We start from the raw sequence: 16,886 nt of genomic DNA, 5'->3' as shown, positions 1-16,886 counted from the left end.
ATGATCCCACATGCTGTGCAGCACAGCCAAAAAGAAAAAAAGATGCGTAATAGGATAAAGCATACTATTTATTTCAAGAAGTCGGCTGCATAAATACTTAAACCCCTGGAATTTAAATCAAAATCCAGGGTAATCATGGGAGATGAGATACCAAAAACAAAATTGCTAAAGTGATTTTAGGCCACAAAAAGCCAGTGTGTTTGGTATGGGCCATGCCTAGATCAGTTCTGGATAAAGTAATGTGAACAGGAGCATGTTCAACCGAGATTAGTGATAAAAAGACTCGACCAGAAAAGGCCTTATGCTTCATCTGGTGGGTGTGACTGCCACCCCACTCCACCCCACCCCAATCCACTGCTGGTGGCCACTGCATGGAAAAGGATCATGAGACGTCACATGAGGACTGAGAGAAGATGAGGGCCATGATTGATTAGTAATGTCTGTCAAGGGTATAAAGGAGAATACTGATGAATGTGCCACATAGCTGCCATCTTTAAAACCATATCACATGGGGAAGGACAGGGAGTCAACAAACGGAATTTGCTATCCCAAATAAGTTGAATAACCCAAAATATAATTTTCTTCAAACTGATAAAATAGCATCATACTTTATAAATATTAATCTTATCTTGCTAACAATGCACATGACTTATCCAAAATGGTTTTTATTACAGTAGGCAGCAGGGAGCCAGGCTAGGTCTCCTCTGAATATTCTTCTCAGCCCTGCACAGGACTCTGTGATTTTTCAAGACACCTCATTGTACCATCCCAGCTGTGTTCTGGGTGGCTTAGTCTTCCCCATAGCTTTGCTTTGAAGATGTCATGAATATTTAAACACACTTTAGGCTAAACATTTTTCACACTTCTCATTTCACCCACAGTCCAAAGGTGGGTTTTGTTTGGCAAGAAAGCTCATTTTTGAGATGTGTGTATGTACATATATATGCATATAAACCCACTGGCATTGTTTTATATACACATACTCGGACCTCCAAGGTGTGTGTATGTAAATTCCTCCTCTTAAATTTTGACACTTGGCTCCGAAGTCAAAGTCTGTAGGTCAAGGCCACTGATGTGTCTTCAGGCATGAACCAGCAGGTGTGCTTAGTATGGATAGACTGATTATTCAGAAACGACTTGTGAGTGCTCCCACTGCAGTTATTCATGTGCTGTGACCTCTGAACCACAGTGACAGTGAGAAAGCCAATGTCCTCTTACTGGTGTTGAGGAAGAGGTTCAGTGAGTCACAGAAGGTCCCAGAGAGAGATGCGGACAGGTAAGGCATGAAGGGCTCGTTAAGTATACATAAAGTGTTTTGTTTTTGTTGTTGTTTTAGGTTTTACACCCATCAGAGTGGAGAGAATAAGCAGAGGGGGGAAAAAAAAATGACTGTAGAAGCTGAATGTAGATGGAAAAAACAAAACACAACAGTAGATAAAGCAGAGGAACATGGAATACCAGCACCTAATCAGGAAGGAAGATGCCTCTAGAAACAAAAGTGAAGGCAGTGGGAATGACTGAAATTCAGCTTAAGAAGCTCTAAGTTCCTCAGATCTGTCTCCCTATTTCCTGTAGCAAGACTGCCAAGATCCCAACCTGGAAAGAGACTGGAGATTTCTCCTCTAGAGAAGGTAAAACTAAAGGTCTCTGGACTAAAGGACTCCAGAACTGGGTCCTACTTTTTTTTTCTTTTTAAAGAGAGAGAATGAAAAATTACAGAATAAAAATTTTTTTAAAAAAAATTTGTTTTAATGAAAGAGCAAAAGTTAAAAACTCCAAAGAAAGTTTAGAAAATAAAGTTAAAAAAATCACCCAGAACAGAAAGGAAAAAGACAAATAGGAAATAAATGAAAATTTAAAGACTGCTATAGGAAGATTGAGGACAGGAGGAGAAGGGGACGACAGAGGATGAGATGGTTGGATGGCATCACTGACTCAATGGACATGAGTTTGGGTAAACTCTGGGAGTTGGTGATGGACAGGGAGGCCTGGTGTGCTGCGGTTCATGGGGTCGCAGAGTCGGAAACGACTGAGAGACTGAACTGAACTGAATAGGAAGTCTACTATCCAATAGGAATCCTTGAATGCAAGAACAGAAAAAATGGAGGGGAGCAAACCATCCATTATATAATTTATCTATCGCTGCATAAGAGAAAAGTCACTCAGGGCCTCCCTGGTGGCTCAGTGATAGAAAATCTGCCTGTCAATCCAGGAGACATGGGTTTGATCCCTCGTTCGGAAAGATCCCACATGCCACGGAGCAACTAAACCTGTGCATCACAACTATTGAGCCTGTACTCTGCAGCAAGATAAGCCACTGCCATGAGAAGCCCACACCCCACAACTAGAGAGTAGCCCCCACTCTGTACAACTAGAGAAAAACCCATGCAATAATGAAGACCCGGTGCAGTCAATAAATATATATATATAAACTATTTTTTTTAATCACCCCAACCGCACAGAAAACTTATAACAAACATTTATTCTCTTACCTTGCTTCTGAAGGACAGGATCTGGGAGCGGCTTAATGGCGTAGTTCTGGCTCAGAGTCCTCCAAGAGGCTTCAAGCAAGGTGCCAGCAAGGGTTGCTGTCTCCTCTGAGGCTGGACTGGGGCTTAGAGGAGCTTCTCCAGGGTGACTCACTCACATGGCTACTGGCAGAAGCCTCAGTTGCTAACTGGCTGTTGGCAGGAGCCTTCCCCATAAGGCTTCTGCACATGGTAGCTGGCTTCCCCCAAAGCAAGCAATCCAGGAGAAAGAGAGAACATGGCCAAATGGAAGTCACAGTGTCTTTTATACCCCAATCTCAGAAGGGAGTTACTATCACTTCACTGTATGCTGTTGGTCACAGAGACAAACCCTGGTCCAATAATGAGAGTGAACTGTACAAGGGTATGATTATCAGGAGGTGAGGATCATTGGGACCATCTTGGAGGCTGACTAACACATCCACAAAATATGTATGTTTGTGTATATTCATTTATGTGTGTGTATATAATATATATATATATATATATATAAAATCCTGAAAGTCTGAGAATTAAAAAAAATATTTATATATATAATATTCAATATTATAATACAATATTTTAATGTATTAATATTAAATATTTAATATATTAAACATATATATTTAAATATTTCAACTCTCAGAATTTGAGGATCTAAGTTTCCAGAATTGAAAAAGCCCACTAACCACTCAGCACTATGGGCCCACGCCACAGCCCACTGTCATGACTTTCAAAACACCAAGGATCCAACGAGCTTCCACAGATGTTAAAAATTCAGATCACTGAAGAAGATGCACAGATGATCCACTGGCACATAAAAAGGTGCTCAGAGAAATGAAAATGAAAGCCACGATGGGATGTTACTTCACACCTGTGAAATGGTTATTATCAAAAAGACAAGCTTTAACAAGTGCTGGCCAGGATACGGAGAAAAGGAAACTTATGCAGTGGTGGTGGGAATGTAAATTTGGACAGCTATTACGGAAAAACTATGGAGGTTCCTCAAGAAGTTAAAAATAGAACTACCAGATGATCCAGCCATCCCACTCTTGGGTATATATCCAAAGAAGATGAAATCATCATCTCAAAGAAATATCTGCACCAACTTGTCACCAAAGAATTATTCACAATAGCCAAGACATGAGAAAAACCCGCGTTCACTGATAGATGAATGGATAAAAAAAAACGTGGTACAGGGAATTCTCTGGCATCCAGCGGTTAGTACTCAGGGCTTTCACCGCTATTGGACCAGGTTCAATCCCTGGTCAGGAAACTAAGATCTGGCCGAAATAAAAAAACCACAAGCACACACACAAAAAAGGAAATCCTATCATGTGCAACAATATCAATGAAACTTGAGGGCATTATGCTAAGTGAAATAAACAAAATAAAAATGCTGCTTATAACTTACATGAGGAAGCTAAAAAAAAAAAAAAAAAAATGAACTCAGAGAAACAGAGTAGACTGGTGGTTGCCAAAGGTGGGGCATAGGAGCTGGAGGAACTGGGTGAAGGTGTTCAGTGGTGCAAACTTCCAGTTATAAAATAAAATCTGAGGATGTAATGGTCAGCATGGTGACTATAGTTAACAACACTGTACTGTGTGCTTGGAAGTTACAAAGACAGTAGATCTTAAAAGTTCTTACCACACACACACAAACTGATAACTAATGAGGTGATGGATATGTTTACCTAGCCTTATTGATAATCATAACACACACATGTATCAAATTATGCTGTACACCTCAAACTTGTACACAATGTCATAAACCAAGTTATATAGTGATGAATTAGCTGGAGACAAAGGTCAGATCAAAAAATCAGTAGTCAGAGTGGCTTCAGACTTCTCAAAGACAACATTGAAAGCTAGAAAGCAATAAACAGTGCCTTCAAAATCTTACAGAAAAACGATCTCCAAGCCAGAATTAAACCCTCCAAAATGGAGAAACACTGGAGAAGAAACAACCAAATTTTAGAAGGTGGAAAGTAAACTGGGAAAAAAAAAACAACAACTGAATTTTAAAACCTGAAAATGAAGAACTTGAAAATAATGAATTAGCAGCACAAAGAATTTTTAGAAATGGATGTCCAGAGAGGGAGGGGCTGTCTGAAATACCATTAAGAGCTAAGTACTTATGAGGCCTTTTCAGTTCTGGAAATGTAAGGGACTAAATTCTGGGCATGAAAAATGTAGTTATACCAGCCAAAGCATCAACAAAAGTACAAGAATAGAAGTGCTTTGAATCACGCTTGGTAAGTTACTGCAAGATGCATTTTACCCAAATTGGGTAGGAAGTAGAGAAACAAGAAATGGGAGAGCCAAACACAGATATGGGGGGATCCAGGATGGTGCTGAGGAGGGGAACCCCAGAGGGACAGCTGTGTGCCAGGCTGCAGGCCAAACAGCTCAGAGTGCAGGTCAGAGGCCCTCAGGCAGGAAGCTTCTCAGGCTGATCGAACGGATGGAATACCTGGTGCATCTCAATGTCTTATGGGGAACTGAGACACTCATTGAAGTCTGAGGTCAGATTTGTAAGAGTACATAGAAAACCAAGAAAACAAAAATGAGGGGGAAATGCAAGGTAATTATTAACTCCTGGGGGAAATATTGTCCAGGAAAGAAAAGGCAACCACAGTTTACAACATGACTCAGCTGCAACTATTTACAGCCATGAGGATGTAAACACTGAATACAGACCTAATCAAAATTATTAAAGATCTATTTTGAGGGAGTACAGCATGGCTTCCACAGGAGGCATTTAACAGAGAATGCCTAGGAAGGATATGCCCAGCATTAGTAACAAGGAGATATAGAAGTTAAATACCAAAATAATCAGCTTAAGGAGGTGAGGTGGTTGATTCTGGGAGGGGAAATGAAGGAGAAAACAGAGGACTACTGTATTTTGTGGCCACTTCACAGAATCTTTTGACTTTCTAAACTGCATGTGCATCACTTTGATCTTAAGAGAGTAATAAGCTGCAATCAGAAATCAGGCAACAGTCACCTATCCATTTGTCAATAAGCATTTAATGTGTGCCTACAGTATACCATCCCCAGGAATTTGGAGGAAAAACAAAGTTTCTTGATCCAGGCCCTTTCTTTACTGGCTCATAGTCCATTATGTTTCTCAGCACAACCGGAGGGGTAGTGGTTCAAACTATTCTCTAGAGAGGCATTAACATAGTGAAGAGGAGAGGCCTGGACACCTGCTTGGTCTTGAATTTCAAGCCCTGCGGCCAGTGGTCTCTGTTGGCTTACTGTGGGCAAGGGAGCAGTGAGTTTAGCCTCAAGTCACGATGGGACACAAGCAGGTAGGAAAGATGACAACTAAGATAACAACGGTCTCTAACAGGGGCGGTGAGTGATGTGGGATACATTTTCTAAAGTGCTAAGCACAACCTAAAGGCTTGTTTCAAGTATGAGGACCACTGTTCTGGCTGCTTGCTTTCCATGACCTCACTTAATCCTCACAGTGAACTTCTGAGGTGGCTTCAGTTCAGTTCAGTTCAGTCGCTCAGTCGTGTCTCTTTGCGACCCCATGGACTGCAGCACGCCAGGCCTCCCTGTCCATCACCAACTCCCAGAGTCCACCCAAACCCTTGTCCATTGAGCTGGTGATGCCATCCAACCGTTTCATCCTCTGTCGTCCCCTTCTCCTCCTGCTTCAATCTTTCCCAGCATCAGGGTTTTTCAAATGAGTCAGCTCTTCGCATCAGGTGGCCAAAGTATTGGGAGTTTCAGCTTCACCATCAGTCCTTCCATTGAACACCCAGGACTGATCTCCTTTAGGATGGACTGGTTGGATCTCCTTGCAGTCCAAGGGACTCTCAAGAGTCTTCTCCAACACCACAGTCTGAGGTGGCTAACCAGGTGTGAAAACGGAAGGGGTTGACTCCAATCCTATTTAAGCATCTTCTGGACTTTGGCAGCCTGTTAGGGACAGGGGAAGCTAAAGGGAATGGAAACATATGAAGGGGGTGCAGAGGTGAACACATTTTCACTCCTCTGAGCCTTCATTTCCTCATCTGGGAAACAGTTGCTGTTGTCTAGTTGCTAAGTTGTGTCTGACTCTTTTGCAGCCCCATGAACTGTAGCCTGCCAGACTCCTCTGTCCATGGGATTTCCCAGGCAAGAATGCTGGAATGGGGGCTTCTTTGGTGACTCAGTGGTAAAGAATCCACCTGCTAATGCAGGAGACAAGGGTTTGATCCCTGATCCGGGAAGATCCCACATGCCGCAGAGCAACTAAGCCCAGGTGCCACAACTACTGAGCCTGGGCTCTAGAGTCCAGGAGCCACAACTGCTGAGCCCACATGCTGCAGCTACTGAAGCTTGTGCATGCCTAGAACCTGTGCTCCACAACAAGAGAAGTCACCGCAGTGAGAAGCCTCTGCACCCTAACTAGAGATTAGCCCTGCTCACCGCAACTAGAGAAAGCCCATGCAGCAATGAAGACCCAGCACAACCAAAAATAAACTAATTAAAAAAAAAAAAAGAATACTGGAGTGGATTGCCATTTCCTTCTCTAGGGGATCAAACCTGAGTCTCCTGCTCTGTAGGCATATTTTTTACCAGTAAGCCACCAGGGAAGCCCCCTTCTGGAAACTTAGGGAATCATTAAGACACACCTCTCATGCTTGTTGAGTGCATTAGATAAGATGATGTATGGAAAAGTTCTTAGCGCTCACCTGGGCACTGAGTAAGTGCTCAATTAACACAAGCCCTTATTCCTTCCCAGTCCTTGTATGATTACAGGGTTCTCCCACACTTGGAGTTCTGAAAGCTCCCACTTCTGGTAAGGGCGGTGCACCATGCTTGTGGGAAGACAAGGGATCAAAGCAGAAGAAAAGGGAGTCAAACAGAATTACTGTCTAACAGGGATGTGTGCTGTTGCCCTTTATTGGTTTTACATACGAGTTAGTTTACGAATACTTTCAGGAGCATGTAAGTGTGAAATTGGAAAGCGTCACTGCAGGACTGCCACGAGTCACTGCACTGGCAATATAAAAGGGGAGGAGGGCGAGGGACACGGTGGGCTGGGGAGAGCGAGAAAAGGATGGAGGCGGGGAAAAACAGAAGGTGAGCCCCAGAAGGTACAGAAGGACAAAAAGACACGGGGCTGGGGAGCAAACTGGCTTTTAAGTTCAAAGCACATTCATGCAGGCTGATGGCTGAACACACACTTCTTTGAGTTTTTCAACATGCCCCCACTCTCCCACCTCTGTGCTTTCACTCCAGCTGTTTCCTACATGTGATTTCCCATTCCCCGCCACAGACACTGCTCGAGGCTGGCCGAGCTTTCAGGCCAAGCTCAAATTTTATTTTCTTTCAGGAGAAATTATGAAGTGTTCCTTGGTTAATAAGAATACAGACTCTGGGTCAGCAAGACCTGCTTTGGAATTGAGTTTGGTTGAACTTGAGGCAAGTTTCTTCACCTCTAGAAACCTTAGCTTTCCAATCTGTGAAATGTAGATCTGTAGTCACAATCTCATAGGGTTACAATAAATAATAAATGATAATGTACACAAAGGCTAAACCATCTGCTCAATAAATGTCAGCTGCTATTATTTTCTCAATCACCCACATTCCAGTCCCACTTCCTCCACACCTATTACACTGACCCAGAATTACTGACAACCATAGAACCAGCTTTTACCTCTAAATCCTCAAAAAGAGCCTCGTCTACTACATAACGTAAAATAGATGTGGCATAAATATCATGTGAATTGAATGTAATGACTATCACAGTTTCTGATTATGGACTGTTTCAAGAAGAAAAAACATCCCAAGCAATTGGCTACAGGTGACCAGATGACCATGGGTAGGTTCCTGATCTTGTCTGGGATGAGAGTGAGGCTCTCCAGGAAACCATTCTGTGGCAGAGACATATCAGCTCCCATAATAATAACAAGAAACAACCAACAGGTACTGAGATCTTACTGCATCCTAAACAAGCACTTACTACTTCTAAGTGCTTTACCCCAAATAAATCAGCTAATTCTCAAAACAACTCCATGAAAAAGGGGCAATTCTCACCACCATTTCACAGAGGAGGAAACTTAAGAATGACCAGCTGTCCCGGTTTGCCAGGATCTGAGGGGGTTCCTGGGATGTAAGATTTTCAGTGCAAAACCCAGGAAAGTCCCAGGCATGCTAGGGTGAGTGCCTAACACTGAAGCACACAGATGTTATGCAAATGTCCCAAGGTCAATGAGTGGCCGAACCAGGATGACAAATCCAGGACCCCCATCACCTCTACTGCAGACACAAAGGCGAAAATGAATCAATCCATTGAGGCAACAAATTAGCCAAGTCATAAAGTGGACTCTCCACCGGGCTTCCCAGCAGAGTCTGACACGAGTGCGTATTCAAATGACTGTCCCAATCGTATTCTAGCCATGTGACTCTCAGGCAAACTGTTATCATCCCTGGGCCTCAGACGCTTTCACCTTCAAGATGAAGAAAGGGGTCTAACTCAGGGATGGCAAATAACAGGCACCCTTTGCCCACGGCAGGAGAAAGTAAATGATCAGACTACTCTTTCCCGCTCCACCCAAACTTAGGCCACAGAGTCCTTCTCAACCCAACAGAGTGGGTATCACAGCCCATTTGTAGCTGATTTTTAGCATGATTTCCTAAGCCAACATCTTTATTTTCATCATCTATTGACACTCAACCAACCAGCTTCCCAGGAGTCACTCTGGTCTCTTAGGATTTGGCTCTCAGACTGACACTTAAGGACAGCAGAGAGATGGCCACAGGATGACAATGGAAGGGACAAACTCCACTTCTGGGCACTCCCTGTCCAGCCCTGTGTTATGGATACCTCACCAAGGTACAGCACCGTGGACAAGGGCAGGGACTCAGGAGAGACCACCTGGCCTTGGCATCCTGGCTTATTCACTATATACAGCAGTGTGACCTTGGGCAAGTTACCTAAGCTGATTCTCCATTTCCTCAACTACATAATAAGGATTATAAGACTACCTGCCTCATAGGATTATAAGGATTCAATTAGTTAATATATGTAAAATGCCTAGCACACAATAAGCAATAGATGTGTTAGTATTATTAGAATCCTCAAAATCACCCTCCAAGGTGGATATTATTATTTAACAGATGAGGGAACTGAGGTTCAGAGGGATTACGTTGCCCAAGGTCACACAGCTAGTTAAGCAGCAAAGCCGGATTCAAAGGCTGATTTCTAAGGCTTTGCTCTGCCACACTGCATCTCTGTAAACACTTGATGGTGAAATAAGTGATTCTTGACTGTCAGCAGGGCCTTGCCTGGATTCCCAGGGCTGTACTCCCCCGCACCCCGAGCACCTGCTTGTTCTCTCCTGGCTGGCTCTGGAATACCCCCTGCTTTTACCCCAGCCCATCCACACCACCGGCCAAGGGAGCACTGATGCCAACAGGTCTGGGCATCGGCCAACAGAAAACCAGAACCCAGACGCAGAGTCTCCAGCTCCTGGGAAACAGGGGAGAGAAGCTTTACCATTTTGATTATTGGTCTTTCCCAATCTGTCAAGCGAATTCTGCCATTTTATAGATCTCCATCTTTCAGGGAATTGAGTAGACACAGATTAGAGAAAATGGGTTAAAGGGATTAAGCACCCAGCTACCTATGCTGTGTCTTATCTACCTCACTCCCCTGGGGAGTCTCCTAAACATATGTATCTCTTTGTCTTAATAATCACACCTATTCACAAAAATATCAATTCCGGATAGCACTAAAAAAGTTGCTATAGCTAATGTATTTCTGGCCATGCTATTATGTCCAACAAGGGTGAGCTGGTGGTGCCATATTTCTAGTTCATTCCATCCAGTGAATTTCTTTTTGGTCAAGCCGTGCAGCTCACAGAATCTTAGTTCCCTGACCAGGGATCAAACCCATACCCCTTGAAATGAAGTGTAATGTCTTAACCACTGGACTGCCAAGGGAGTCCCAATGCGCCTTGCTGGGAAAGTGCTTACCCAAAGATGGGGCTTGGGGAGTCTCTGACACTCGTAAGAGACCAGAAATTGGTTCGGTTCCTGCTTCTGCCCAGGTCGCCGGTGGGTGCTGAGCTTGCAGCAAGTGACGAGGAACCGGGTAGCTCTTCCAGCTGGTGACTCCACAGGATGTGATGTGCAGAGCGCAGCACCGTGTCAGATGTTTAGCTCTCTGCCCACATTTTAGAGCCAGGTCGATGGCTCCTAACCCTCCTCACTTTATACACAGGAAAGGCAGGAAGAAAGTGGGTTGGAAAAGCAGATCCGTGTTTCCCTCTGAAGCCTTGCTCTCACTGCTCATGAGATCAGGTCAGCTCCATCCAAATGGAAGACTCTTTGTGTTCTCAACGGTTCCTTCTTTTGCAGAACTGGTGCACTCGTGCCTTTTGAAAGGCAGGCAACCTCCTGGCCTGGAGTTTGGCTCTCTCTGCTCTCCTACCAAGGGAGAATGCCAGAGTCATCTGGCAAGGGGAAGGGTCCGACCAAGTAAGTGCTTTCACCTCTAAAATTTGCTCTGGATGTGTGTCCAAGAGGTGAGATAAAAGCAAACAGCCAGGGAAGTGCTGAAGGAGAAAGGTGTGAATGCTAAATCTGATTTTAACAGAAGAGGTCGGGAAAGGACAGCAAAAGGTAGTAGGTAGGAAAGCTGGCTTAGAATCCAAAAGATCTGGACTTAGCCTCTCGGTATGGGACCTTGGAGAAGTTACCAAACCATTTTCTGTGACTAATGGAACCTGCTTCCTCCTCCGTAAACTGGTTGATAACAATGATGTGCTCCCTCCAAGACTGTTACAAGGCTTCAACAAGAGGATGCAGGTGAAGGGCACAGCGCTGGGAGCTGGAGCCATGCTTACTGACCGGTCTGCCTCACTCTACCCATCATTTCACACTAACACTGCTCGACAGCTACCATTCACGGAGCACTTACCAGGCACGGTGCTGATCTCTGGGTTTCAAAGTAAGCCTCGGATTGATTTTCTATCAGTACTCTTCAACAGATTACTGCCACGATTAAGTGAGAAAACACCTCCTACGGAGGGTTTAGTCTAGTGCCTGATACATAGAGTACTCAGGTAAAAGGCAGATACTAACATCAAGGGCAGGCCACATTCGCCTTGGTAACGAACAGGAGAGTGAGCTGGTGGACCTGAGTCTGAACCACACCCTCTGCTGCCAGCTCACATCCCTGGTCCACAGCCCCTAGCCCACACCAGAAACTCGGCTCTTCCACAACTAAGGAAGGACCCATACACCTGAAGAGCTTGAAGGCTAAGGTGATTACAACAGAGGAAACTTGTCGGGCTAGCAGTTACCAGGGCAAGGAGAGATAACTGAAAGTCTACGGAGCTCACGGACGCTGTCTCTTGGTCTAGATGCTAGTTCCATGTACGTGCTCACACTGAGAAAACAACTTCTACAATTAAGGTCTGTGCACTTTTCTATATGACTGCTGCGGTGGTTCAGTTGCTAAGCCATGTCTGACTCTGCGTCCCCAAGGACTGCAGCATGTCAGGTCTCTCTGCTCTACTATCACTCGGAGTTTGCTCCAGTTCATGTCCACTGAGTCGGTGATGCCATCCAACCATCTCTTCCTCTGCCGCCCCCTTCTCCTTGAGCCTTCAATCTTTCCCAGCATCAGGGTCGTTTCCAATGAGTTCTACGAATGTTACGATAACAATAAAAAATTATTCAGATTGTGACTGCCCTTCTCCATTATCCCAAGTGTGGAGCAGCCCTTCCCAATGGGTGTTACAAGCACAACTAGGATGTGAGCGCACGGGACCCCACGGGCAGAAAGCGGCCTCACCACGTTACCGCCCCCCCACCACCAGGGAGCTGTAGAAACACCATCTTTTTTGGTGAGATTGGCAAGTACTGCTCTCGAGTTCTCAATGAACAGCATCCTCCTCATCAGACCAGTTTACCTTAAGGCCTTTCCTACCTTAGGTCAACTGTATTTACTCCATTTTTAATCAGGTTCTTCTATCCTTTCCGACCAGAAGACAGCTTAGCTGGCTACACTTAAGGGTTGACAACTGTAGACTGGCTCTTTACAGACCTGGGAGTTCATCTTGGACATCACGCATATCTAACCCTTCAGCAAGCTAATGTCTAGGAGGTCCCTCCCTCTTCTCCAACTTCCTTCCCCCATGACCACTGAAGGGAAAACCTAAAATAAATTTTAATCATTTAGGCAATCAATGGATGTCACACAGATTACGTGCAGGTTTTCTCTTTGAAAGTTTATTGTCATTTAAAGAAAAAAAAATAAAACCCTCTACTTGTTACATTCACCTCTCAGAACATTTAATGTACCAGTTAATGATGTTATTGTATAAAAAAAAAGCCCACCAACTGCTTGAAATGGCTGTAAGTTATTATTATTTTTTGCCATGTTCTGGTATTAAAGTGGTTTAAACTCTTTGGAAAAAAATGATGTAACATTAAGTACCGAGATTTCAAATTCCCAGATTAGAAACAAGGTTTTTTTATCAGAAGGAATTTTAGTAAAAATTCAAGGGTAAAAGGAAATGTTAATAGAAAATAAAAAACAAAAATATTGTAAAAAATAGAATCCCCCTCCCCACCCCCCACCCAGTCAAGTTAGGTTAAAAAAAAAAAAACATTGCAACCAAACCCATTCCATCCCACCCCCCATATTTCTCTTAGAAAAGTCACCCAATCCTAAACACAGGGTCTCACACACCAATACAAGTAGCTTGATTTGCAGATCAGCTTCTGGGATCTTCTACTGGCCCCAGTTAGAATTTCTTTAAAAAAAAAACTTAAAGTTAGGTAGTTAGACTTCTATAAATACTGGTATCCAAATCAAGGAAAATATCCTGGCTTTGGTATGGCTACAGAAATCTGGAAACTGTTCAAGAGGACGCTGGCTTAGAGAGGGAGGTGAGGGAGACACACAACTCCTAGGTGGAGGTAAAATAAATATTAGGACACCCCCGCAGCAAACACTGCAGGTAACACTCGAGGCTGATGCCTCGAACAAAACACGTGTACAGGTTCTTGATCAGGATCACACACATACAGCTTCTTGAACACAGTAACACACACACAGGTTCTTGATCAGATTAACATATGTATAGGTTATTGATTGGAATTGTCTGGACCAAACTTTATCCAAGTACCACTTGCAGCAAATAGTTTGAATCTGGGAATTTATCTGGTGCCCTGATGAGATAAAGGCCTTTTGGAAGAAGAATAACCACCTGGGCTAAGAGCCAGGCCCCTCTTATTCTAGGAAGCTCAGAATCTGTTTTTTCCTTGTCTTGTTTGACTTTGCCCATCATAAAAGCACCTCTATCTCCTAGCAAGGGGGGGTCTTCCCTCCCTGGCCACCAACCATAGGGGTCTATCTGACGGGCAGAACTGCTGACTCTTCATCTCTGGAGTGACTCAATAAAAAGCAAATCTGCCAGGATCAGGAACATAATTTACTGTGCCATGTCCCAAGTGGACCACATGGTTTCCCCCGTTCTCACTACATCATAACTGTTGAGGGTTGTGGGAATACTGAGGAGAAGGTAGCAGTGTGGTGGAGCCCATGCTGAAGCATGGCCTCAAACATCCTCCAATTTACAGAAGAGAAAAGGATAAAGTGTCTGGTCTTCAAATCACTAATCTTTTCATGAAAGCACAAAGGAACCACCAGGCAAGGCCAGAAAACAAGGTGAGCTGCTGCTGCTCCAATGCTGAAAAATTGTTATCAATACAAAGAACCACCACCACTCCCCCAAAGAAAATCTAGAGCAGTGGTAGGAAGACAAGACAACCATTAAAAAAAAAAAAAAAAAATTTTTTTAAACCATGTTTGATGGCAACACACACAAAATACATCTAAATAAATTTCCAGCACAGTGTGCAAGGGGATAACAAAGAGCTCCCTGATATTATGGGAGGTGACACACACCACAGCAAAAATTCAGCCAAGAGAGGGCCGCCCTTACAGCAAAGGTTGCCAAGAAAAAATAAAAGGTGAAGGTCCTGTTTAGTGCAGATCTGGTTCACTATTGTAAAAATCACCGTGGGAGGCTGGAAGGCAGTAAAGAAACTCAGAACGCCCAGGCAACTTCTGATAAATGACGTCATTTATCCTGTTTTCTAAATGAGACTCCAACACCAGAAGACAATGAGAGAAAAACTGGATTATAAATTAAAACTCAAATGTACCTGTACAAGCCTTTACTCTGGGTCACTAAGGTTTGGTCTCTGTTGAAGCCAGGACTCTGGAAAAGGTAATCTACTTGTCCTCACAGCTCCGCAACCTACTTTGGGACATGTGTATCAAGAGATAACACGAAGACAATCACTTGAGACCAAGGGAATTGCTTACAAAGGTTTCCTAGGATGTATCACGTCTACTGATTGCTCAGAGAGGCTAACACTTGACCCAAATACTTTAACATCTTAAGATGGCAACAAGAATATTAAAGCAAACAATCAGCCAGTTAAGTCATCTGTCCAATTTGGAGAGTGAAGGAACATGAGCAGGGCAGGCTGTTTCATCAGGCTTCATTTAGGGAGAATGTAGGTTTAATGGCAGTCACAGCCTTCTTCGTCTCCAACCTGGGCCAGAGCTCCTGGGAGCTGACAAGATTTCATGGGTTTGGAATGGCCAAGGTGAAACACTGGCATCAGCAACAAGAGTGTGATCTGAGTTAGAGCGTACAGATCACTGATGACTCCACCATCTATCTCACCTCCCCACCGACCACAGACAACCCAATCATCAGCTGGCAGCAGGGACCACCTCATCTACTTGGGAGCAGGAGACAGCCGTGAACTACACACTAAAATTTCTGAAATGATCACTTTGTGTTCCAGACTGAGCTAGAATAAATCTGTGTGAATAAACCACTTGCCTTAAACAACATTTGAAATATGGTACCTTCAGCACTTTATGAATATGAAACACTCTTCCTGCCCCGGCCCCGTTTACAGCAGTGCACGTTGTCTCCCACGCGAATTTTCCTGTCTTTCAGACAGTGGAACGGATGGCACACACAGACGTAACACAAGACATTCGTTTCTCCAAGAAGGCTGAGTCCGGAGAATGACTCTCCTTCTGCTAGGACCTCTGCCCCAAGCTTCTGGGGAAGCAGCAAACTGCGCTCGACAAGGAAGGGACCTACGTGATCCACTGATTGGATTCAAAAGGTGAAAACGCATTGCAGAGGGTACCCTTTCCTGCTCCTCGCCATGGAAGACAGACCTACAGATAATAGAGAGAACTGTCCCTTCAAATCAGAGGCGGCTTTAAAAGAGAAAAAAAAAAAAAAAAGACAAAGGATAAGCAAAAAAAAAGAAAACTGGTAAAGCCAACTCCCAATGCTCCGGAGAGTACAACAGTCTCAGGGTGACGGACGACTGGAAGAAGTCGACGCAGGGAAAGAATGATGCAAGGCGGGATGGGACTGGCCACCAGAATGCCTTGTAGAATCCACCATAGTGTTCTCGATCTGCCAAGGCCAAGGAGCCAATCCCAAGTTAAAAATTTTCTATTAATAAAACAAAACAAAACCAAAAACCATTCCAGAAAAGGGGTCGAGGGAAGAAGAATACTGGAGAACATCAAGCCGCTGACCTCCGGCGGATCACAAAGAGCCCACGCTGAAGCTGGCCCAAGTAAATCCTCATCTTGGTGCTGTCGCTTGTCTTCCTCACCCAGATCTGTGGGGGAGAAGGAAAAGAAACAGGATGAGAGGCCAGTACTGAGGGACACGTGTTTCAGAGCACAGGGATGTCTGCATGAACTAGGTGCCAGCACAGAGCTGGCAACCTCTTCCTGTCAACCCAAGAGGCCTTCACAGGCACCTCCTTGACCTCTGGCCTCCACTGCAGACAGCAGGCATCCGCCCTTGAACTCATTTCTTCCAGTCATCTCTTTTACAACTTTGAGTACAAAAACAGAAAGCACAGTGATCCTGAGTTTCTTTTTCATTTCTGCCTCCATCTTAAGGACTCTTTCTGGTTTGGTTTGATTACAGCATTAGCAATATTAAGACACACATATTGATAAACAAACTCCTAATCAAATAGGAAAATATTTTCCTTGCCCCAAGGGACTTTCATGTTACAGCCTTCCAGAACTCTAGTTTCCTGGCAATTACAGCTAATGGTCATAACAAGAAAGGATAGAAAACTTAACAACAACAACAAAAATGCCTGTAAGTGAGTGAATGTCCAATTAGGATGCTGAGAAGGCAAAATTAGCTTAAGACAGTCCTTCTCTCCTGATCGTTATCATTCTCCCACAGATGCGATCAGACGTCTGGCACTGGACAGGGCAGGTGTATTCTTCTACAGAACTGAAAAAGAACTCTTCCAGCAGGCGGCCTGCCAGAGCTGCCAGGGGCACTCAGT

At 44.1% G+C, this 16,886-nt stretch overlaps 1 protein-coding gene across 5 annotated transcripts in view; it reads right to left on the bottom strand.

Annotated features, from left to right (window-relative positions):
- Positions 1–16,886, bottom strand: part of SUDS3 (SDS3 homolog, SIN3A corepressor complex component) — a 150,527-nt gene that overhangs the window by 101,788 nt on the left and 31,853 nt on the right. For 3 of the 5 annotated variants that reach the window (XM_061141889.1, XM_061141887.1, XM_061141888.1), the window contains one exon: positions 16,108–16,193. In XM_061141889.1, coding sequence (XP_060997872.1) covers positions 16,108–16,193 — 86 coding nt within the window. Of the gene's footprint in view, positions 1–12,727; positions 16,194–16,886 lie in introns of those variants that run through there. The other 2 variants (XM_061141890.1, XM_061141891.1) reach the window with 2 other exon arrangements.

Source organism: Dama dama, chromosome 5 (assembly GCF_033118175.1).
Source record: "Dama dama isolate Ldn47 chromosome 5, ASM3311817v1, whole genome shotgun sequence".
In the NCBI taxonomy this organism is placed as follows: domain Eukaryota; kingdom Metazoa; phylum Chordata; class Mammalia; order Artiodactyla; family Cervidae; genus Dama; species Dama dama.
This window is presented reverse-complemented; position numbering and strand designations above follow the sequence as displayed.